This window comes from Triplophysa dalaica, chromosome 7 (genome assembly GCF_015846415.1).
Source record: "Triplophysa dalaica isolate WHDGS20190420 chromosome 7, ASM1584641v1, whole genome shotgun sequence".
NCBI classification, from domain to species: Eukaryota; Metazoa; Chordata; class Actinopteri; order Cypriniformes; family Nemacheilidae; genus Triplophysa; species Triplophysa dalaica.
Window position 1 is genome coordinate 4,627,590 of NC_079548.1, and position 20,134 is coordinate 4,647,723.

The following is a 20,134-nucleotide window of genomic DNA, read 5'->3' on the forward strand; positions in this document are numbered from 1 at the left end:
AATAAATAAAGTGGTAAGAAAAAGAGAAACCGACATCTCAGATCTCTTGAAAAAGAAAGTTGAATTGCTGGTACATACATTTTTAGAGACTTTCCATGACAAGACACACTGAGCTTTTATGAACAAAAATGTAACTGAGAATTTAAATAATTAAAAGAAAAGTGTTAAATATCTGTGGGTTTATGTGGGTTTCATATAAGTGACCCTGGACAACAAAACCAGTCTTAAGTAGCACGGGAACATTTTTAGTAATCGCCAAAAATACATTGTAGGGGTAAAAATTACAGAATCTTCTTTTATGCCCAAAATCATTAGGATATTAGGTAAAGATCATGTTCCACAAAGATATTTTATACATTTATATACATTAATGTATAAAAACTTTATTTTTGTGAGTCGACGGCCTGCTACAGTGCCTCAGATTAACAACTTCAAAGGCGATATTCTCAATATTTTGCTGATTTTGCAACCTCAGATTCCAGCTTTGTAAACATTTGTCGTTCCGCCAGATATTGTCCAATCCTAACAACCCATATATCAACAGAAAGCTTATTTCATCAGCTTTCAGATGATGTAAATATCTGTTGTCCAGGGTCACATATATTGTTTCATTTAACAGTTATTAACCCCTAAAACGTTACATTTATGAATCATAATGCATACTGAATATCGTGATATTCTATAGGGCTTTCACCATTTGATGTGAAAACAGTTTTTCCCTTCAGATCAGATTGTTTCCCTTTCTTTCTAACTCAGTACGGTGACTACGGTCCAGCTACATTTGTCCGTATAAAAGTTATCCGGCATAAAAATGTATATTCAATCCCTTTAATAAATAAAACAAAATGACTTTCTCAAAGCTTCACAGCACTTCTCTAAACATCCATTTTGGCAAACTCAAACAAATACATGAAAGCAGTTGACCCAAATTCCAACCTTGTTTTTCTGTCACTTGCTTTGGCTTCGCATCTTAATTCGATGGGTCACAAACCCTTCATCCCTCCTTCTATCGTCTCGGCATGAAGATCTGTTGACCTCTAGACAGAAGTATGAGAGTTTCTGCATCTGTAATGTGTGGATGGCTGCGAGCGAGACCCGTCTAGCTGCGGGACTGTAGTCCTGTGAGGCTACACAACCGAGTCGACGTGTTTATGTTGGCGGCCGAACGGCATTCCTCGTGTCTTTGTGAGCTCTGCGGCTCTGACCTCAGGAGACCCAGAAGGCCTAGCGGCTACAGATGGGCCCGAACGCTCCGCTCGGCGTGGCCCTCATCGGTCTCATCTATTGATCGAGAAGAATGAATTTAAGCTGTTTTTGATCAGTACAGACGCTATAGTTTGACGTGGAATAAATCTTCTGGCAGGCAATTGTTTCAAACGAAGAAATGATTTCCACATTGGTCCACACAAGTTTTTCATGTGCTCGTAACTAGACGATCCCAAAAGCACTATTCAATCCTTCAGGCAGCTATCTAGACTTCTGCCGTCTAGAGTTACGCGTTATTGGAACGGTCGCAGATATAACAAATCAGACCGGGGAGACCTGGCAGAGACTCTGAATAACCATCGAGTCATTTGTGAAAACTGAGGAGACGGCAACGCTTGCATCTGCTTGCTGAAGCCGGGAGGCCATCTAACACTGAACAATTTCATTCACATTTATGCATGTGGCCAACGAATTTATCCAAAGATACATTCAAGGTATGCATTTATTCAAACCGGCATTTTTTGCGCTGCTGGCACAATGCTTTACCAATTGAGCCACAGGAACACAAAGCAAAATGTCACTTATGTTTTAACCAAGTATAAATAATGACCGCAGCAGGCGATCGTAGAGCAAAGGGAAGCTCAGACAACTTGTTCGCCTGGTCATGGGGTTCTTACACCAAAAATAAAAAGAGTGTCTATCAATGTTAGCTATTAATGCAAATGACCTGTAACAGCTACACAGCGCAAGATCATGAGGGTCAAATCATCCGGACGTCCGCTGCAGGCCACAAAATCTCACATTCTTCTTAAACAGGAAAACAAGTTTGCCAAACTAATGTCAGTTAAACTTATCAAATCGCCCAAAAACCTCACAAAAAATGCCTAGAAATATTGATTTAAAATATATAAGGTTGATGTCTAATAAAATCTTAATTTTGATTTAATTTTAAAATAATGTAATAATAATAGTAAAAGTTTATATTAAAAATACATCTAAAATATAGAGAAATGTAGGATATTTAAAATAAATATAAGTAATATAAAATAAAATGTATAATAAAAGCTTAATTTTGTTTAATTTTTAAATAATACAAAATGTTACAATTTATAAATATAATCATATTGATCTAAACTTAAAAATAATATTATAAAATAATAAATGCAAATTATAAACACATATATATATATATATATATCATAAAATACATATAAATCATATAAAGGTTTTACAATTTAATTATTGCTTGTGAAACTTTTTGGCCAGTAAGGCGACTGGGTCTTTTAATTGAAAGACAGGCCTTTCATACACCTTCCACATTGAGCATTTATGATTTGTCATTCGTTTTTCTACTAGGGTCTGATATCACAAATGTTTCTGCCAATATTCTTTGCACACGTCGACAGCCAGGTTGGACAACCGGGAACTAAGGGGAAATAGGAAATGTAATTCAAAGGGTTTTGTCCAAACAGAGAGACACACCTCTTCTAAAGCCTTCTAACTCCTGCACCATCTCACCTGTCAGCAAGTGAAGATGAAGGAGGAGGGTGCAGAGGTGAGGCACGATAGATCCTTTCACAACTCACAAGCCTAGAACATTCAGGGCCAGAGGGCTGAAGGCTCAAAACTGGATTTACCTGCCCCCCTTGTCCTTAAATGAACCAGCATGCAAAGTCGCACCCTCTCCTGTCATCAATCTAAATACTTAACTATCCTTAACCAATACTACACTACCCATCCAGACATGTGACCCCATTTAGACACCACTGTATACTTAAGACGGCTTGAAAACACATTAGCTGTATTGCATTAGAAGACAAAAAAATGATGCTAGAATGTTTTTCAGAGCTAAATGCAGCTCGTCACCTGATGTCAAGATAATTTTAAATAATGCATGAAGTTAGTCCTAAAACGATGCATCTATGTATGTATGCATGTGTGTATGTGTGTGTGTATGAATGCCTTTGAATGTGTTTGTGTGGAAACATGTGCATACACATTTGTGTTTGCATGCATGTGTCAGTCCATGTGGACATGTCGGTGTATGTATGTTTGTATGCACATGTAAATGTATATGCATGCAAGCATGTGTGTAAGTCTGCGTACGTACGCGTGTGTTTGCATGCATGTGTGTGTGTGTATGTATGCATGTAATTTGTGTGTATGAAATCATCTGTCTGTATGTACAGTATCTATGGACGTACAATATGCGTGTATTTCTCTCTATCTAGGCTCTTTGAAAAAGCAGTTTAATCGCTTCTGTTTTTATGGTGTTGGTCAGCAACAGAAATAAATTCCAGTGTTTAATAAACACAATCGGGAGGCCGTAAATCACGAAACGAAAACAGAGCGGCTGGCAGTGGCGTTCACATTCCCATGTTGAGATCTCAAGGCCAGACGCCAACAGACTTTATTTATGCAGAGCATGAGAGAGGCTTAAGGGGAAATATACAACGCAGTAGGTCACGCGGCTATGACATCATCCGAACACAAACACGGGACGTGTCGCGGCTATCACCGCGAGAGAACGGACCGTTCAGACCAGATCCAGCATGTGTAAGCAACCACATAACCATGTTTTTTATACACCATCACTTATATCCAGTCATCTCAACGCTCCACTGAGAGATGCGTGATGAGAGAAAGACAGAGAGAGTATAAAGAAGGAATAAAGGAGTTCTTGTAAAAGAGAATAAGCTCAGGACACAAGTCTTAACTTTGTCTCAATTGTTTTTAAATGTGAAATAAAACACAAATCTGTCAATTGTATGAGCACAATAATAAGAACATCTGAGAAGTGTACGTGTTGTCAAGTCTTTCGCTTGCTGACACTTCGCAAACTCCAACGAAGATCACACCTGTGAACGCTCTCTGTTGGCACTCCATCTAATCTCGCTGCTGTCTAGTTGATAAAAACTGATACAATTATTTTCTTTCCTGTAGGTTCACGAAAGCAGTGAGCTTAGATCTCAGATTGTAACAAGTCCAAACCTTTAATATGTCAACAATTGTCTCAATAGCAAAGCTGATACAAGTTGATAACTACGAGTTGAGACCTACTTCTGAGCTTATAAAAAAACACTTTTAAGCCATAATATAATGATATAAACATTTACTAGAAAACAACAATAAACTACGAGAGAGTGTACATAAAAAAAAATGCAGACACCCCTATGTGTATACGAATGAGAGAGAGAGAGACACACGCAAACAGATGTTCTTCTCCAAAAATGTCACCGTGGCCACGGCAACATCCGCTTCAGCTGACCTCTCAATATGTATATGCACATCTGTGCTTGTGAGAGAGACGTTTTAAAGCAATAATTCACACAAAAATAAAAATTCTGCTTGACCTCATGTCAATCCAAACCCATGCTGTTATTTTTTTATGCCGCACGATATGACCGGCTGGGAACGAACCGAATGGTTTTGAGTCTCGCATTTGTAATAACCGAAACACGGCGATGGTCAGTACGGTGACAGAATTTTCAACGTTGGGTGTATTACCTATTTAAAAGCATAAGACTGAAGTCTGACGGAGACGGACGAGTCGAGCAAAGAAGACTCAAGGGCGAGATACAGTATAGCAGCTTTCTCTCAATATGATGATCCACATGTGTAGGACACGAATGTTTACAGAGCAAACCACTGAGAGACGGACGGAAAAAAAGAGAAAAGTTACTTGGAAAGGAGAAAACAGGAGTGAAATCCTGCTCGATCTCACAAACACCTTATGAAAGAAGTCCGCCACAAAAGGGCCTCTGTGTGCCGAGCGTTGCGAACGGAGGTCTAACCAGGACAGCCCCTCAGAGAGAGGAGAAAATGAGCGGAGAGAGAGAGAGCGAGAAAAGTGAGAAAAAAGGTACAGACGAGGACAAGGAGAGGAAAACCGTTACGGTGATTCGATAACCGGAAAAATGTGTCATTTGAGAGAGTTTGTCTTGGATTTGGCTATCAAATGACCCTGGAATAGAAAGGCAAAACAGAGAAACAGACTTTGCCGGAGTTACTCTGGTTTTGTATGTCACCTGTGGGCAAACTGGAGGTTTAGCCCGCCCCTCGAGAAAATAAACGCCGCGAGCCCGCGCGCCGAACGCTCGAACAAAAGCTTCTTTATATTTTCTCCGACTGTAACTGTGAGAACCTTCGGAAAATGCTAAACCTCGTTCTATCTATCAGAAAGCAAACCATGATGTCACAGTTTATATAAAAAGGGAAGTTCTGCGGCCGAGGTTGCTAAATAATCACAGACCAGCGGCGGTACCAAACCCTTTACGCTTGACCAAAAATCTCACCATTAAAACGTGAAGTCCACATTCCCGACATCTGACGGCTTATTCGGATACTACGTCCAATCATGTTGAAAATATTACTTTCGCAGAGAGTGCAACAGTAAGAATCCAAAAAGATGATTTCAACTTTTATGGGAGTTAAAGACAGTTTACACAAAACTTCATTCTCATTTCATTTTCAAACCTGTACGACTTCTTTTTTCTGCAGAAGATATTTTAAAGAACGTTGGTAACCAAACTACACTGAACCCCATTGACTTCCACAAAACCCTGAGGCATTTCTCAAAATATGTACTTTGGTGTTCCACTGAAAAAAGAGTCACGTACAGGTTTTGAACCATATGAGGGTGAATAAATTAAAACATTATTATTTTGGGGTAACTAGTCGTTTTAAGGCCTTTGCGTTGTGTCTACATACAGTATAAACATATAAAATATGTTTATCCTGCTCAGTGTCTTGTGTTTTCAAACTCACATAGACACCTGGACAGACGGCACTCGAGAGCCTGCCGGAGCTACTTTACATAAGAGCAGGCCGCTTTGGACCAGCAGTGAGGAAAGTCCCAGGTCTGGGGCCCGTCCTGGGAGTTCGGGGTCCCATCTGTGTTTGTGGAGTAGAGTGGGGATCACACAAACCCCCAGCATCAGGTGTGAGGTGGGGTTCAGCTGCTCGGGGGCTTTGCGATGGTTAGGCCCATATGTGATATTTGCAAATGCCGTTTGTGGTGGCCTAATCTGGTTTTATGATGCACATGTGCGCATACTGTACAGTACATAAAGACACACACACACACAGTTGCTTGTATCTCTGGTTAAAGGATTCATTAGGGATGACTGAAGAGGAAAACAGAAGAGAAGAACGGAATGAAAAAATGTAAAGATGTCATGAGCATGTTAAGCCACTCCAAACCTCTGGAGAAACGCTCTGGAGAAACGAGGAACGTCGACAGAAGCCCATGATAGTTTTTCTGGACAGAAGCTTGGTTAATAGAGCCTTAAAAAAATGACAATAAGTAAAAAAATTAATAACTTATGGAATAACGTCATATTATAACCAAACACAGCGAAAGTTAATTAATATATGGTGTTATAAACTAATTTTAATATAAATTATATAAATATAAATACAAACACAGAGCGAAAGATAGTTAAAATAAGTTATTTTTAATGAATATTACCATAAATGATGTTTTTTTTTATATTATAACCAAAAACAGAGCGAAAGTGAGTTGATATATGTTATCTTTAATAAATATTAATAAAAATGAAAATAAATTGTTATATTATAACCAAACACAGAGCGAAAGTTGACTTATATAAGGTGTTATAAACGAATATTAATATAAATTAAAAATAAAATAAATTGTTATATTATAACCAAATACAGAGCGAAAGATAGTTAATGTAAGTTATTTTTAATGAATATTGTCATAAATGAAAAATAAATAAATTATTAAATTTTAACCAAACACAAAGCGAAAGTTAGTTAATATAAGTTATTTTTAATGAATATTAATATAAAATAAAAATTACATAAATTGTTATATTATAACCAAACACAGAGTGAATGTCAGTTAATATAAGTTATTTTAAATTAACATTGATATAAATGAAAAATTACATAAATTGTTATATTAAAACCAAACACAGATCGGAAGGCGCGTGCATCAGATGAAAGCATCTATAGCTTGAAGTCTTTGGATAAAAGCATCTGCCAAATGCATAATTGTAATGAGATTTTAAGCCCTCTGGTACAACTAAAAGTCTATTTTCAAGAGTTTTCCCCATTTCAGAAGGTTTGTTCCAGGTTTAATACAATTAAACAAGAAAACTGCACAAAAACAAAACACTTATTGTTGGAGGAGAATGTAGGGATTTAAGAAAAGCCATGAAAAGGTTCGTAGACATTTAATTTGCAATTTTACAGGAACATTCCTTAAATGCATCCTAAATATCATCAAGCAAGAAAGAGAGAGACACAGGGAGGGCGAGAGACAATGGGGTACTGTATGATCATTGAAGCAGGTAAGGTTCAGAGGTTCAGAGCCGGACTGTAATTAAAGCAGCTCTATAAAATTAAACTAAATGAGAGAAAGAGACGACAATAAATCTGCTCTAATCACTGCAGCTGCACTCGCCACGCTGTGTGTGTGTGTGTGTGCGTGCGTGTGCGATACACTCTGAAACAGCCTGAAGTATCATTGGTCTGTAAAGGTTATTGGTGGTGCAAGGCATTGTGGGATTTGCATGCTTCGTTGTCACATGACCTCACTGCATTTCTCACATGATCTAATCATGTGTATATTATTCTGAACACAGCCCGTTTGAGTCTGACCTACCGACACACGCTCTCCCCTGACTAGCTATAGTTGCATGTGTTTTGATGTGCATTACGCAAAGGTAATTACATGCACAATTGATTCAAATATGGAAGAAAATGAGTTTATTAGTTGTAAAAATACCTCATGAATCCCACAGAATAAAGGTGCTTTTTTCCTGCGTGTTGACAAAACCTCTAAATCAAAGCCTGGGCTGATAGGTCTTAATATGATAAGTGGAGGAAAAATCACAGCATCTCTCTCTCTCTCTCTCGCTCGCTCGCTCACACTCTGCTCAGCTGTGTAGAGACATAGCAGCTTAATTTATTTATTCCATTCCCATTAATTAGAACGTTTGCACTGACAAAACAGGCAAGAGGAAGCATTAGCACCTAGTTTACACTCCACGTCCCTGATGTGTTTTCTCTCACACGTGCGCATTCACGCACACACAAACTTTTACCTAGCTAAATACAAAAACAGCATGAACGACTATTGTTGCTAATTTATATATATACTAACCCTGTCTCTACTCTATAATAAAAGGTGGAGATTAAAATAAATATTTCAATTTATTATTAATTTTAAATACCATTTCAGAATGAAAAACTGGTTGTTTCATGATATTTATGTTTCTTTGATTGTTCAAAGTACAAACTAGCATATCCTTACTTAACTGTATTGCCATGGAACGTAAAAAAAACGTTGTGCTGTGCTACTTTTTACAGCTGTATGCTAAAGTTACACTATCATTAATGAAGTTATTTTGGTGTATTAAAGCAATTTTATTAAAATTTATAGTAAAGACGGTTCCAATGGACGGACGCGCCTTGCCCGAAGTTAACTTCCTGGCCTGTGTTTGTTGATCAGTCTGGGGTGCTAATAACATAACTATTTATATTTTATTTTATTTATATAAATGATTATTTATATTCATATTTTAATGGTTGTATCAAATAAACAATTTGTTGAATTTTATTTCAAATCTAACATTTTGTTAAATAAACAATTTATTGAATTTATCGTTTAACTTCGTCGCGTTTAAGTTTAGCCAAGTGACGGTTCTTTTACTGGCAACCCCCCCAAAATACCGGCTAAAGTAATTTACTTATTATTTCTTTCATTGTTATCTATTCTTAGCGGACGAGTACCGGAAGTTACGTTTGGGTCATATGCCCGCGTGTACAAAAACGTTTTTTATGCCGTCGCTTTAAAAACGCCTATAAGTATAATCAATACCTACTGTTTTTTCAAAGACACAGAAAAGCCTCATGAAGCCACGAACAAAGGTTTTGTTGGACTTGCAGGCAACATCTCTCTCTCTCGGGTCAGAGGGCCGCAGGAGGACCTCTGAAGAGAAGAAAGCGGCCCAGTCCGGCGCTGTGGTGAATGAGGTCTTTTCACCAGAGTCCAGTGCTGTTTACTCTACTTTAATAATAGCCCTCATTTTCCAATCATTATTCATTCAGTCTGACTGCTGCTATTAGCCTGTCCAGTGGATCACTCATATCACAGCGTATACACACACACACACACACACACAAATAACATTTCACCACAAACACACACACATTCCTGTCCGTGCTTATGTCAACCTCTCTGACTCATCTGTTATAACCCGGTAAGTGAAAGTGTCGTTACTTCCCTCGAGAAGCTTTGAAAACTTTCTATGACATTTCTGACAAGTTGAAAAGCATAATTTTAAAAGCGTAATTCTATTGGCGACAGCTCGGCTGACGGGCAGGTGGGGCTCGCTCTGGTAAATTAGCACAAAAAGAGTCATTTTGTGTAAAAACTACATGTTTTTAAACACGATTAGCCTGTTGATGTATTGGACCTTTATTTTTAAGCGCCTGACATCCCTCTCCGAGTCCGTACGCACACAGAGGCTCGACAGCCAAAACCAGCCCTGCCAAAATCTCCATTTTGATTTGGAACATGGCGTCGGGATTATTCGTGTTGCCAATTCCTGAATTATTAAAAAAGAAAAAAATCGTTCCAGCCCTGAAATACACAGAATCACGACGAAGCGTCTTTCTTAGCAGATCTGTATTTTTACGCAGAATTGCACGCAAAGGGATGTTTTTCCCGTCGGCGACGTGACGGAGGTGTTAAGATGGCGAAGGGTTTTTTCGAGAGAAGAGGGAGGACGTGTGCGGAGGACAGGGCAGGAAAAGCGGGTTAAATGGAAGGAGAGGCTGGGAAAGAGAGAGATGTTGGCAAAGCGTGTGCCATGATTTGAAAAGCCGAGATCCGAGGAGCTTTGCCAAACACACACACACACACCAGTCGAACTCCCTCCGCAGACGGCCTTTTGTTTTCATCTTGGCATTTTACACCGCCTTCATTCTCTGACCAATGTTCTATTTGAACAAACGCTACAATGCAAATAACACAAATAATTAATAGTTAAGCGGGGTTATTTTTGCTCCGTTGCTGTCGACAGAATTTCTTATAAATTCCCAGAGTAATAATATTTTCACATGATGAAGTGTAAGAGAGGCTAAGACTGCTTCACGCTGTGTAGGCTGTGTTACGTTTGTTGAATCAGTCCGACTTTTTTTCTCCAACATTTTCTAACACTGTGATTTTCCAGACGCTGCTTTTTCCTACACACATTAATAGGAAAAGTAATAATTACAAATATTTCAAATAATTATTGCAAAACACATTAAACATGTTTTTATATATGACATTTTGTAGTATGTTGTTTGATTAATTTAAATATACATTGCTGTAAAAATGAAAGATATTAATGAAATGCCAATAAATATAAATGAGCTAAAAAACAGATAAAAATAAAAAAATCTCTGAAACCAACTGTGGAATTATTTAGAGATACAGAATATTGAAAACTGTAATTAAACAAATAAGTAAGTGACAAAAACACTTGATAAAAATATCCTAAATATTTGAAATGGGGGGAGGTTTTTTTTTCTATTATTTTATATTTGACACATTTATTATATAATAATTGGAAGATTATGTTTTCTTTCAGGTTTTTTATAAACTGATTCAATTGAAGTATTTTAGACAACTGGATTTAGAAATTACATTCATATTTTCCTATTTGTACAAATTTTAGCACTGTAAAATCAAATTGAATAAAAGAATCACATATTATATAAAGTCTATGTAGCCTATACATGCATATTTTTATCATGCTGATCAAATTTTTTTTGAATCGTACCAAAACGCATGAATATCTTCCAGCATTTACCATCCTCTTTAAACTCTTTTCCCCATTTGCTTTTCTTCCTGCACTAGCACACAAACACACATACACAAATAAACACAACATACACAACAGGCACACGACAACCAGCTTTCTGAACGTCATCCAAGCTACACTATTTAGTGCAGATCTGGCGCGTCACTACCAACGTTCTGCCAGAATAAATCCTTCCCAAAAGCAAAGGTCAAAATTACATCCAGATCAAACCCGTGAAGGTGACCAAAGAGGATGTGTCCGTCTGGTTACGGGCTCAAACCGAAACCTCGGCAGGGTTCTGTTAGCACCCCACAACACCACGCTTCACCTTGTTTGCCAGCTGAGAAGAAACGGAAGTATTTTCTTGCTGCCCAAAGACCCGAAGGCGTTAACAAACCTTGTGACATTCCTCACTGGATTTCACATCTGAGAGACGTGTTTGGCGCTATCGTATCGGTATCTGGATCACAAAACGATAATATTGACCTTGTTTCGGATTTAGTGTAATGCAATTTCTTGCTCATTTCTTTCTAGTTTATATCAGAAAAAATGTGAAGACGCCGTACTGTTAGCACAGTTTACATACTGAACCTCTTCCGCTAGAAACGCAACACTTCTCTGATATCTCTAACACGCGAGGAAACGTCCCTGAATAGATGAATCGCTGTGAAATAAGCGATTTAACGCCTGACTGGACTTTAAGAGTCTATTGTCATTCAACGACGTACATCTATTTCCCCTCTCAAAGAAAAAAACCCACCCTTAGTTCTCCTCTTTTCAAACTGGGCAGTCTTTCAGGGTCTCTCTCTCAGATCTCTTCTCGTCCGTCCCCCCGTCTGACTGCAGAACTTGGCATGCCGGCCTGTGTTTTATCGGCCGTGCGAGCTGGACGCGTCTCGCCGAGAGAGCAGGCACATGCTTTTATCGTGACGGTGCGATAATGGAAGCCATAAGATCAGACGAGCACCAGAGATGACTAACTGTGGAGAAAGCATTCATCATTCTGACAAACATGGAACGAGAAGGCCGACGTGGAAACTCCCGTGTTTCATTCATCATCATCATCATTAGCGTGGCCGGCGTGCGGCGACAAGACGCGTGTAATTAACGCATCGCGCTCCGGGGTATTTAATCCGGTGCGTCGCTCCAGTCGGCTACAGTTTAACGTCATTAATCGCACCCGTGGGGTGATACGACACACGGCCCATCAATAGGAAGAAGACCCTACAAACAAACACACACGATCGACACCGTGTGCAAATATCACTCGACTGTGTAATTGAAGCGGCGACGTGATCTAAACCAGGCCTGGTTTTTGGCCGGCGCTGTTGAATCGCATCTCAACGTTTAGGACTGCGGTCGATATAAATGCAATGTTTGTTTTGCAAATCAACTGACTTTGCTTCAGTTCTGACAGAAAACAAACATTTTGGTAATGTAAATGCGGATGGCGGAAGTCAATAAACTGGTGAAGAGCGTCCGGATTAAGAAAGGATATTGGGCCGGGTCGGCGGGAGATAATCTGAGACCTGGCACACGGTTAAACAGGAAGAGAACGGCATGCTGAACCGGCTAACTGACGCTGAGATCCACACGGAGCGAGAAACTCTGCACGACGACAAAATCTCTCTCAGAGCTCCTGCCAACTATCAGAATTACAGCTCAGTGTCACAACAAAGACGAAAACAACAGTCAAACGTTGCCTTGTTTTACACTGTGAGTGGACAGACGGCTAGTCTGCTTTAACCGATACAAACCTAATATTCTGACGTGAGTGTGCTCAGAAGATGCCATAAACACACACTGTAGTCCATCTGACAAATGATGTTTGAAATGACGATTACCACCAAAACAGTGAACAGAAAAAAATAAATCAATAATATGGAATTGAAAACAATGGTATTATTACACTCTTCTCTGCATTTATACAATATAAATGTTCCTCGTGAAATATTAATACATTATATGAATTTAACAGAGTTGGTCTAAGGATGGAAAAAATGGGAGAAAAAATTAAGATTCATCAAATTTCACATGTTAAAGATGGTCGGATTGGAAATTCTGTATTAAAAGTGACTTTAATTGAAGAACTTTAGTATTAATAATAAAAATAATAAAAGTGTATAAATAATAATAATAATAATAATAATCAATTATTACGGCTGTTCAATTATTAATTGCATACAAAATAAAAGTTTTATGTTTACATAATTTATGTATGTGTACTGTGCATATTTATTTTGTCTTTAGAAGCACATACACATACATGTACATGTTATAATGTATATATAATTTGAATTATGTATGAATTAATAACATATTAATTCATTTATATTTTTCTTATATATGTGTTTATAAATACAAAATTAATATGCACAGTCTACAGACATGTATGATTATGAAAACAAACCTTTATTTACAAACCATATTCTCATTATTTCCATGTGTGTGTGTGTGTGTGTGTCTGTGTGTGTGTGTTTGTGTGTGTGTATGTGTGTGTTTGGTTCTGGTTGTCACCTCAGCTGGAAGAAGGTCAGCTATCCCTGCCATAACACACTATCTGATTTTAACATGTACACACACTTGCTCACACACACACACCTAAACACACACACAAACACACACCACTGCATTAGATTTGTCTTTTAAAGATTTTTACATGCGATTTAAATAAACACAAACACACACAATGAAGCATCATTATGAAAATTGCACGTGCATAGATTATTCACACGCATTGCGCATCTAAGTGTGTGTGACTCACCTGGCGTGTGGACGAAGTAGGCCAGGTACAGGTCCAGTTCTTTGACGGACACTCCGATGTGATGCGGCTGGACGCACAGGCCGTGGTTGGAGCACTGCGGGGACTTGACCAGTCGTTCTCCGTCCGTGCTCTCCAGCGGGCTTCCCTTGAACAGGATGACCATCACCAGGTCCAGACGCCAGACCTTGTCCGCCTGCCGCAGGCAGTCGATGCGGCGGATCTTGCCCTTTTGGTCGGGGTTGGACAGCACACAGCATGGCGCCTTCTTCCCTGTGATGGTGAGCACGAAGTCCTCGCGGAACTCGGGCCGGATGTCTTTGCGGAGTTTGGCGAGGAGACGCGACGCCCACTTCTGCTTGATCTCGGGCTTCTCGCCCAGCAGCTCGTCTTTGACGGCGCGCTCCTCGTCCTTTGTCATGCGCTTCTCGTGCTTTTTGAAGTACTTGCGCTTGCGGGCCTGGAGGTTGAACCAGGTGTAAGAGAAGGCGCGGACGTGTGGCAGCAAAGCCTCGATGAAGGGATGAAATTCATCCTGTTGGGGAAGACAACGACAAACTTTAGAGGTTCTGGATCAACTTCAACTTCTGGCTGTTTGAAAATCTAGAAAGAAACTCTGCAAACCTGAAAAAAATCTATTTCTTAATCAAAACAAAGAGTTTGCTATTTTTTTGTTTCTTTTTGCTATTTTTTAGGTTGGCTATCACACACCTCACTAAATTTAGTTGGATTCATGCTTAAAACAACACTGAAAACAAAATAGGCAAAATATAAATAAATAAATCTTACTTTAAGGATATTTATATTTTTTCTTCTGTAAAACAAGACACAACTACTTATTAGCCAAAAAATAAGTAACTAAATCTTATCTTAAGGATATTTCTATTTTTTCTACTGTAAAACAAGACACAACTACTTATTAGCAAAACCATTTTTTGCACTGCCAAAAACAATTGAGTTTGTAATAAGAATAACTTAAAAATATCCATTTAGTCCATTGCATAAATAATATTATTTAAAATTATAAATATCCATTAAATATCATTCTCTATTAATATAGGCTTCACAACATTCAGTTACAAACATGCATACAAATTCTGCTTAGTCTAAGTACCAAACGCTCTAATCTATACATTGCTTTTTAAGAGTTTTGCATCATTGTGTCGGGTGTACAGGAATTCTCCCATTCTGTCATTCAGAGAAAGAAGATTCTTCAGCTCAGGCCAAGGAAAGCTTGGCGATCCCCACGGCAACCAAAGACTCATTCAGCCATCCAGTAATACCTTCACCACACAACGTTCAGTGACAAAGCCTAAACCGCGCCACGGACCCCCAGTGCCAGGGCCGGCGTGCCCCAGACCCTCTCCGCCAAATCTCGCCACAACAAGACCGCGGTTGAACTGCGTCCCTTCAAGACCTGCCATCAAATCCTCTCTGCGGGCTGCAGCCGTGCATCGGAAATCCAGGCATGTTCAGATTTTGACAATCGAGAAGGCACCATGAAAACCACACTGCACACAGGAGCAGAAAGAGAGAAAGGCTGGTAGTTACCATTTTGCACTCTCATCATAAATTTGGCACGCCGTTCAGGATAGAAAAAATCCGCCCGCACCAGTTCTTTGCCACTCACGCCGAAACAACAACTGCTGGCTTGGCAGAGAGGAAGAATTGGCAAAAAAAAGTTGGGTAAATGTGAAAGCAAGCCTGGAGGAGCTCCAACTGCCGGCGGAAAGAAGTTAATTTCAAGATTGTGAAATTTCTTTCGAAATATTTCTAGCGCTGTGCTTTGCTGAAAAGGCTTCCAGGTAAAATCAAAAGACAAAAAAATTACAACTGCCAAAAAAAGAGACAAGGACAAGGGACGTAGAAAAAATAAAGAAACGCGGTTCTCAAAATAAACCCTTTAGGTTCCAAAAAAAAATCTAAACAATGCAGGAAAAAAAATCCTTGGCAAAGTGCAATGAGTTTTCTTAGATCTCAGAGTCCTGTAGAAGACTCAAAGATGCGGTACACGCAGAACGCATGCACACACGTGCACGCATGCATACGCGCTCCTGCAACGAAAGGGTGGGGGGGGCAAGGGAGCTGGCTAACGCAAAGCACAGAATACGGGCAGAAAAAAAGAGAAGCGAATCAATGTTGGACGAGCTCGCAGGACCGCTGGCAAACGCGAGTGCGTCTGCTTTTTTTACTCCTTTTCTCTCCAACTCTCTCTCTCTCGTTCGCCCGTGCGCTCTCTCTCTCTCGTTCCTTCCTTAACTATTGCCTGATTCTTTGCCAACACGAGTAGGGCCCACCTATTTGGCAACGAGATGCCTGTAGCTCAGCCAATACGTTAGCTTGAAGAGCTGAAAGGGAGGGGAAAAGGGGGGATGGGGTGGGGGGAGAATGAAAGAGAGAGAGACAGAGGTAGAGAGAGTGCACGCTGTCCAGTCCGATGGTGCACAATTGGCCAATTTGACAAGTTCCTATCTGCCACGGAGGCAAAGTTCAGCAACCCGTCAACCTCGTCATGGCAACCATGCCCTTAAGTCACAGCCGTGGTCACCATCACCGTGGTCACCATCGCCGTGGCTACTCCACCCTCCCCTCTCCCGCCTTGTGCTGTGCCACCTTGGCACAGGGCGATGAGAGAAAGCACACAGCTCCCCAACACTCCCAGCAGACCCTGCAGCCGGCAGCTGCTCGTGGATTTAACGCCCGAGACAAAGGCGAGGGCACCGCGAACACGTCGCATCTCTAATTTAAAACAAACATACGCTGCGTTCGTCAATTACGACACCGGCCAAAGGAGAGGAGATAGAATGCCTTACCCAAAGTTGATCGTTTTGCCAAGTTGTCTGGTATAGAGTAGAATTCGCTGCAACAGAAATCATTCTTCACATCACAGTCAGGTGAGAGCTCTCCGAATCAGTGCGGTAGGGAATGTGCCACACAAGTGGAGTTTCTGGTATTTCAGCATCATCTGACCATTGGAAGAGAGTTGTGGAGGTGAAATGCCGTGGTTTGCTATGCAACTCTCTCAGCAGCGTGGACCTTTAAAGGGATAGTGCACCCAAATATGAATGTCATGAGGGCGAAAAATATGACAAAAAAAACATTTTGGGGTGCACTATCCCTTTAAGTGTGCAAATGAGACCATAACTCATTAAACAATCTCCTACGTATACACCCAACAACCATCATAAAGTTCTCATGGAATCACCCTAGACAAAGCTTTTGGTAACTCTAGTTTTAAAATCCCCCACAGAACGCTCTTACAAAAACATGCTGGATTAGCAAACATATGCAAATATCTGTTAAATGACAGAAGAGTAGACCATCCCTGAATGTCACTTTCCCATCACTCTATAACTCTTTATCAGTGTTCCCTCTTTCAAACCAGAGTCTATGTGTCAAACCCAACACCTGCTTGGGGTCTCTAATAAGATGTTAATTGAAGCGCACCAGCAGAATTTGTTTATGAATGCATTTGTTCAATAAAAGCAGCACCTTTATTTTAAACAATCCCCTCTCTGTTTGAAACACAGGCCTTAATGGCTTCCTCTAGTACTACCAGTGTGAGTATGAGATAATGAGCTCCTGATCAACATGTGCATCTGAAAACTCAGTTGTGCCTGAAGCGCTAAAGCACTTGTGCCATACAACAAACAGCTTCAGGGAATAGGCCGAAACGAAGAGCTTTCATTTATTATGTCTAATCATTGCTTGCCTCATTTCTCCCCAAAATTAAATATACAATTTTAAAGAATATATATCAATATAAATAAATAACAAACAAATAACACAACTTTGGAATTATTTAATTCTGAGTTACCACCAAAAACCATTACTGAATTATGGGGCAGAACTGAAAATAACAATTATTTTGTTAGGACTATTCTTTAAATTTTGTATTATAAAATCCGAATCTAAAGTCGGAATGGAGTTTGAATCTGTTGTAAAAAAAAAGGGCATCTATATAAATTATTTGAAACCAAAAATAATGCGCCATGCTTACTTGGCAACCTTAAACAGCGTAATCTATAAATGTATTATCTATAAATACTTTACATTAAACACTAGTGTCTTGTTAAATCTTGCTATTGTTTTAATAACCAGTAGTTTATAATAAGTAGTTTTAGCAATGTTCATATTTTTTTTTAAACTTGCATCCCTCCTTTCTGCGCAAATATTTATAACAATAGTGAAATGGCATAACTCATAACCTGATTTATTGTCAAAGAAGATCCCACACAAGCAAATCTGCCCAACAAAAAGGGTCAAATAAAATAATAAGAAATAAACGGACATGTTAAAGGTAGCCTAACAATTGTTTTTCTGCATCTTTGTGCCAAACATCCTCAGCGGCGCGTCACTTGCGCGACACGTCCGCGGTTTTGACCACAAATTATGAGAAGCGCGAGATCTCTGCCAGCTCAATTAAAAATAAACTCTCTTATTTTCCTCTACAATATTAATGCTTAAAGAGAGAGAAGACATCATCTCTCAGCAGTGTGCCAGCATTCGGGTGGAAATGAACGAGCTGGAAAGCGCGCTTGGAGTCGAGCGCCAGAGAATCATTTCTGTTAGTTTGTCACCGTCAGTAAAATCAATTAATATTAACAAAAACACACCCAAACACCTTCAAATCAATGCAGATAAATTCCAATTTGGCCAAAGAAAATTTGTTGATCTTCCAAGCATGCATAATTGTGAATAATGTATCCGAATTGAATAATTTCGTTGCTTTAAAAAATACGAGGCGAAATTACTGGCATATAGGCCTATTGTTGGCAAATACATTTTCCTGGCATTATAAGTTAAAATGCATATAGGCCACACGGAAGTCACACAACCTCTAAAAATGAACGTGAACGGTGTTAATATATTCAGTTTGCGAGAGGAAAAATAAAAAAAGGAAAAATCAGCCTTTTTTCATTTTATTTTATTTTCGTTAATAAGACGCATCTGGTTTATCCAGCCTGATTCAGGTTCAGGTAACAGAGATCCATAAATAATTATTTTAGATATTACATCTACATTAGGCTTTATAAGAAAGAACAACACAAGTTTACACTAAGACCTGCTGTAAAGTTGGCAAAGTTGCACAGCTTCTATAACAACAAAGAAAAATCGTTAGCCTACTTTTACTAAGCTGGCGCAACAATAAAGAAAAACCTTGAAAAACCATCATAAACATTGGAAGACTTACATAAACACCACGATCTTGTTTCAATAATCCACAAAAAAAAACTCGCATCTCACATCTCCGCCTGGCAATTCAATCAAACCCGAGAAAGTGAAGCTGTCTTTAGGATAATTGAATATTGATGAATTCTCTTTTTTCTTGGAAGTTTTCTGTTTAAACACTTTAAACTATATTCAGTTTCTGAAAATAATGATGTGGAGTTCAGGCGCATTTAACAGGTTATTTAGAGTGAAATAATATTAGACTACAGGATGGGAGATGAATTAAATTACAACTCGACGCGTACAAATAAATGAATATAAAAAGAACACAATATAATTTAACAGAAATAGTGAAATAAGAATTTAGTGCAACATAAAAGCTTATTATATCCAGGTTGCAGATAAGATAACGTTTGTGAAAACGGAGGAATTAAACATTGCGACTAAAGACAGACAACAATGAAATCACTTCGTTTCTTTATTTGAAATTAAAGTGAAAAAAATAAAACTATACCAGGTCTTCAGCTCTTCCTTCGCCCATATTGTTGTTAATTATTATATTTAAACAATTATTATTATTATTATTATCGACATCATTATCATTATTAGGGTAAAATTAAGGTGAAAACGATGTATGGCTCTTGTCACTAAGCATTGACAATATCATTACATCAATGTCCTAACATCATAATTCAAGTCAAGTCTGTTTCGGTAAAAAAAACTAAAAAACTTTTGGTTTCAAAACTGATGTGGAACATTAAAGTGATGGATGGCTTCAATGAAAGCCAAAAAACGTTTTAAAGCACAAATGTACTGTATTATATTTAATAAATTATATTTGTGGATATATTTCTTTATCCATCCTTCCAAGTTTAATAAAAGAGATCAAGTTGCCCACTGCATCTCTCTGACCTCTTCGCACCCTTGAACTCCACAATGAAGACAGACACAATGCCTGATTTTGGCCATTTATGAGAAACAAGAGAAAGACATGATAAGAATTAAAGTGAAGAAGAGACAAAGAGGTTGATGTGGTTTTGGAAAGAGAGAGAGACATGCCTTAAATGAGACGGTAGAATGCAGATTAAAAGTGATAAATACCAACATGACCGACTTTGAGGGAGGTGGTGATGCAAAGAATCATCTGCTAACGTATGCGATAGTGGGGACGCCA

General features: G+C 38.9%; 1 protein-coding gene across 19 annotated transcripts in view; it reads right to left on the minus strand.

Moving 5' to 3' along the window:
• nfixb (nuclear factor I/Xb) overlaps positions 1–20,134 on the minus strand; it is a 133,785-nt gene that overhangs the window by 54,707 nt on the left and 58,944 nt on the right. For 8 of the 19 annotated variants that reach the window (XM_056752186.1, XM_056752181.1, XM_056752185.1 and 5 more), the window contains one exon: positions 13,792–14,323. In XM_056752186.1, coding sequence (XP_056608164.1) covers positions 13,792–14,323 — 532 coding nt within the window. Of the gene's footprint in view, positions 1–13,791; positions 14,324–15,071; positions 15,317–15,339; positions 15,992–16,601; positions 16,792–20,134 lie in introns of those variants that run through there. The other 11 variants (XM_056752191.1, XM_056752199.1, XM_056752196.1 and 8 more) reach the window with 5 other exon arrangements.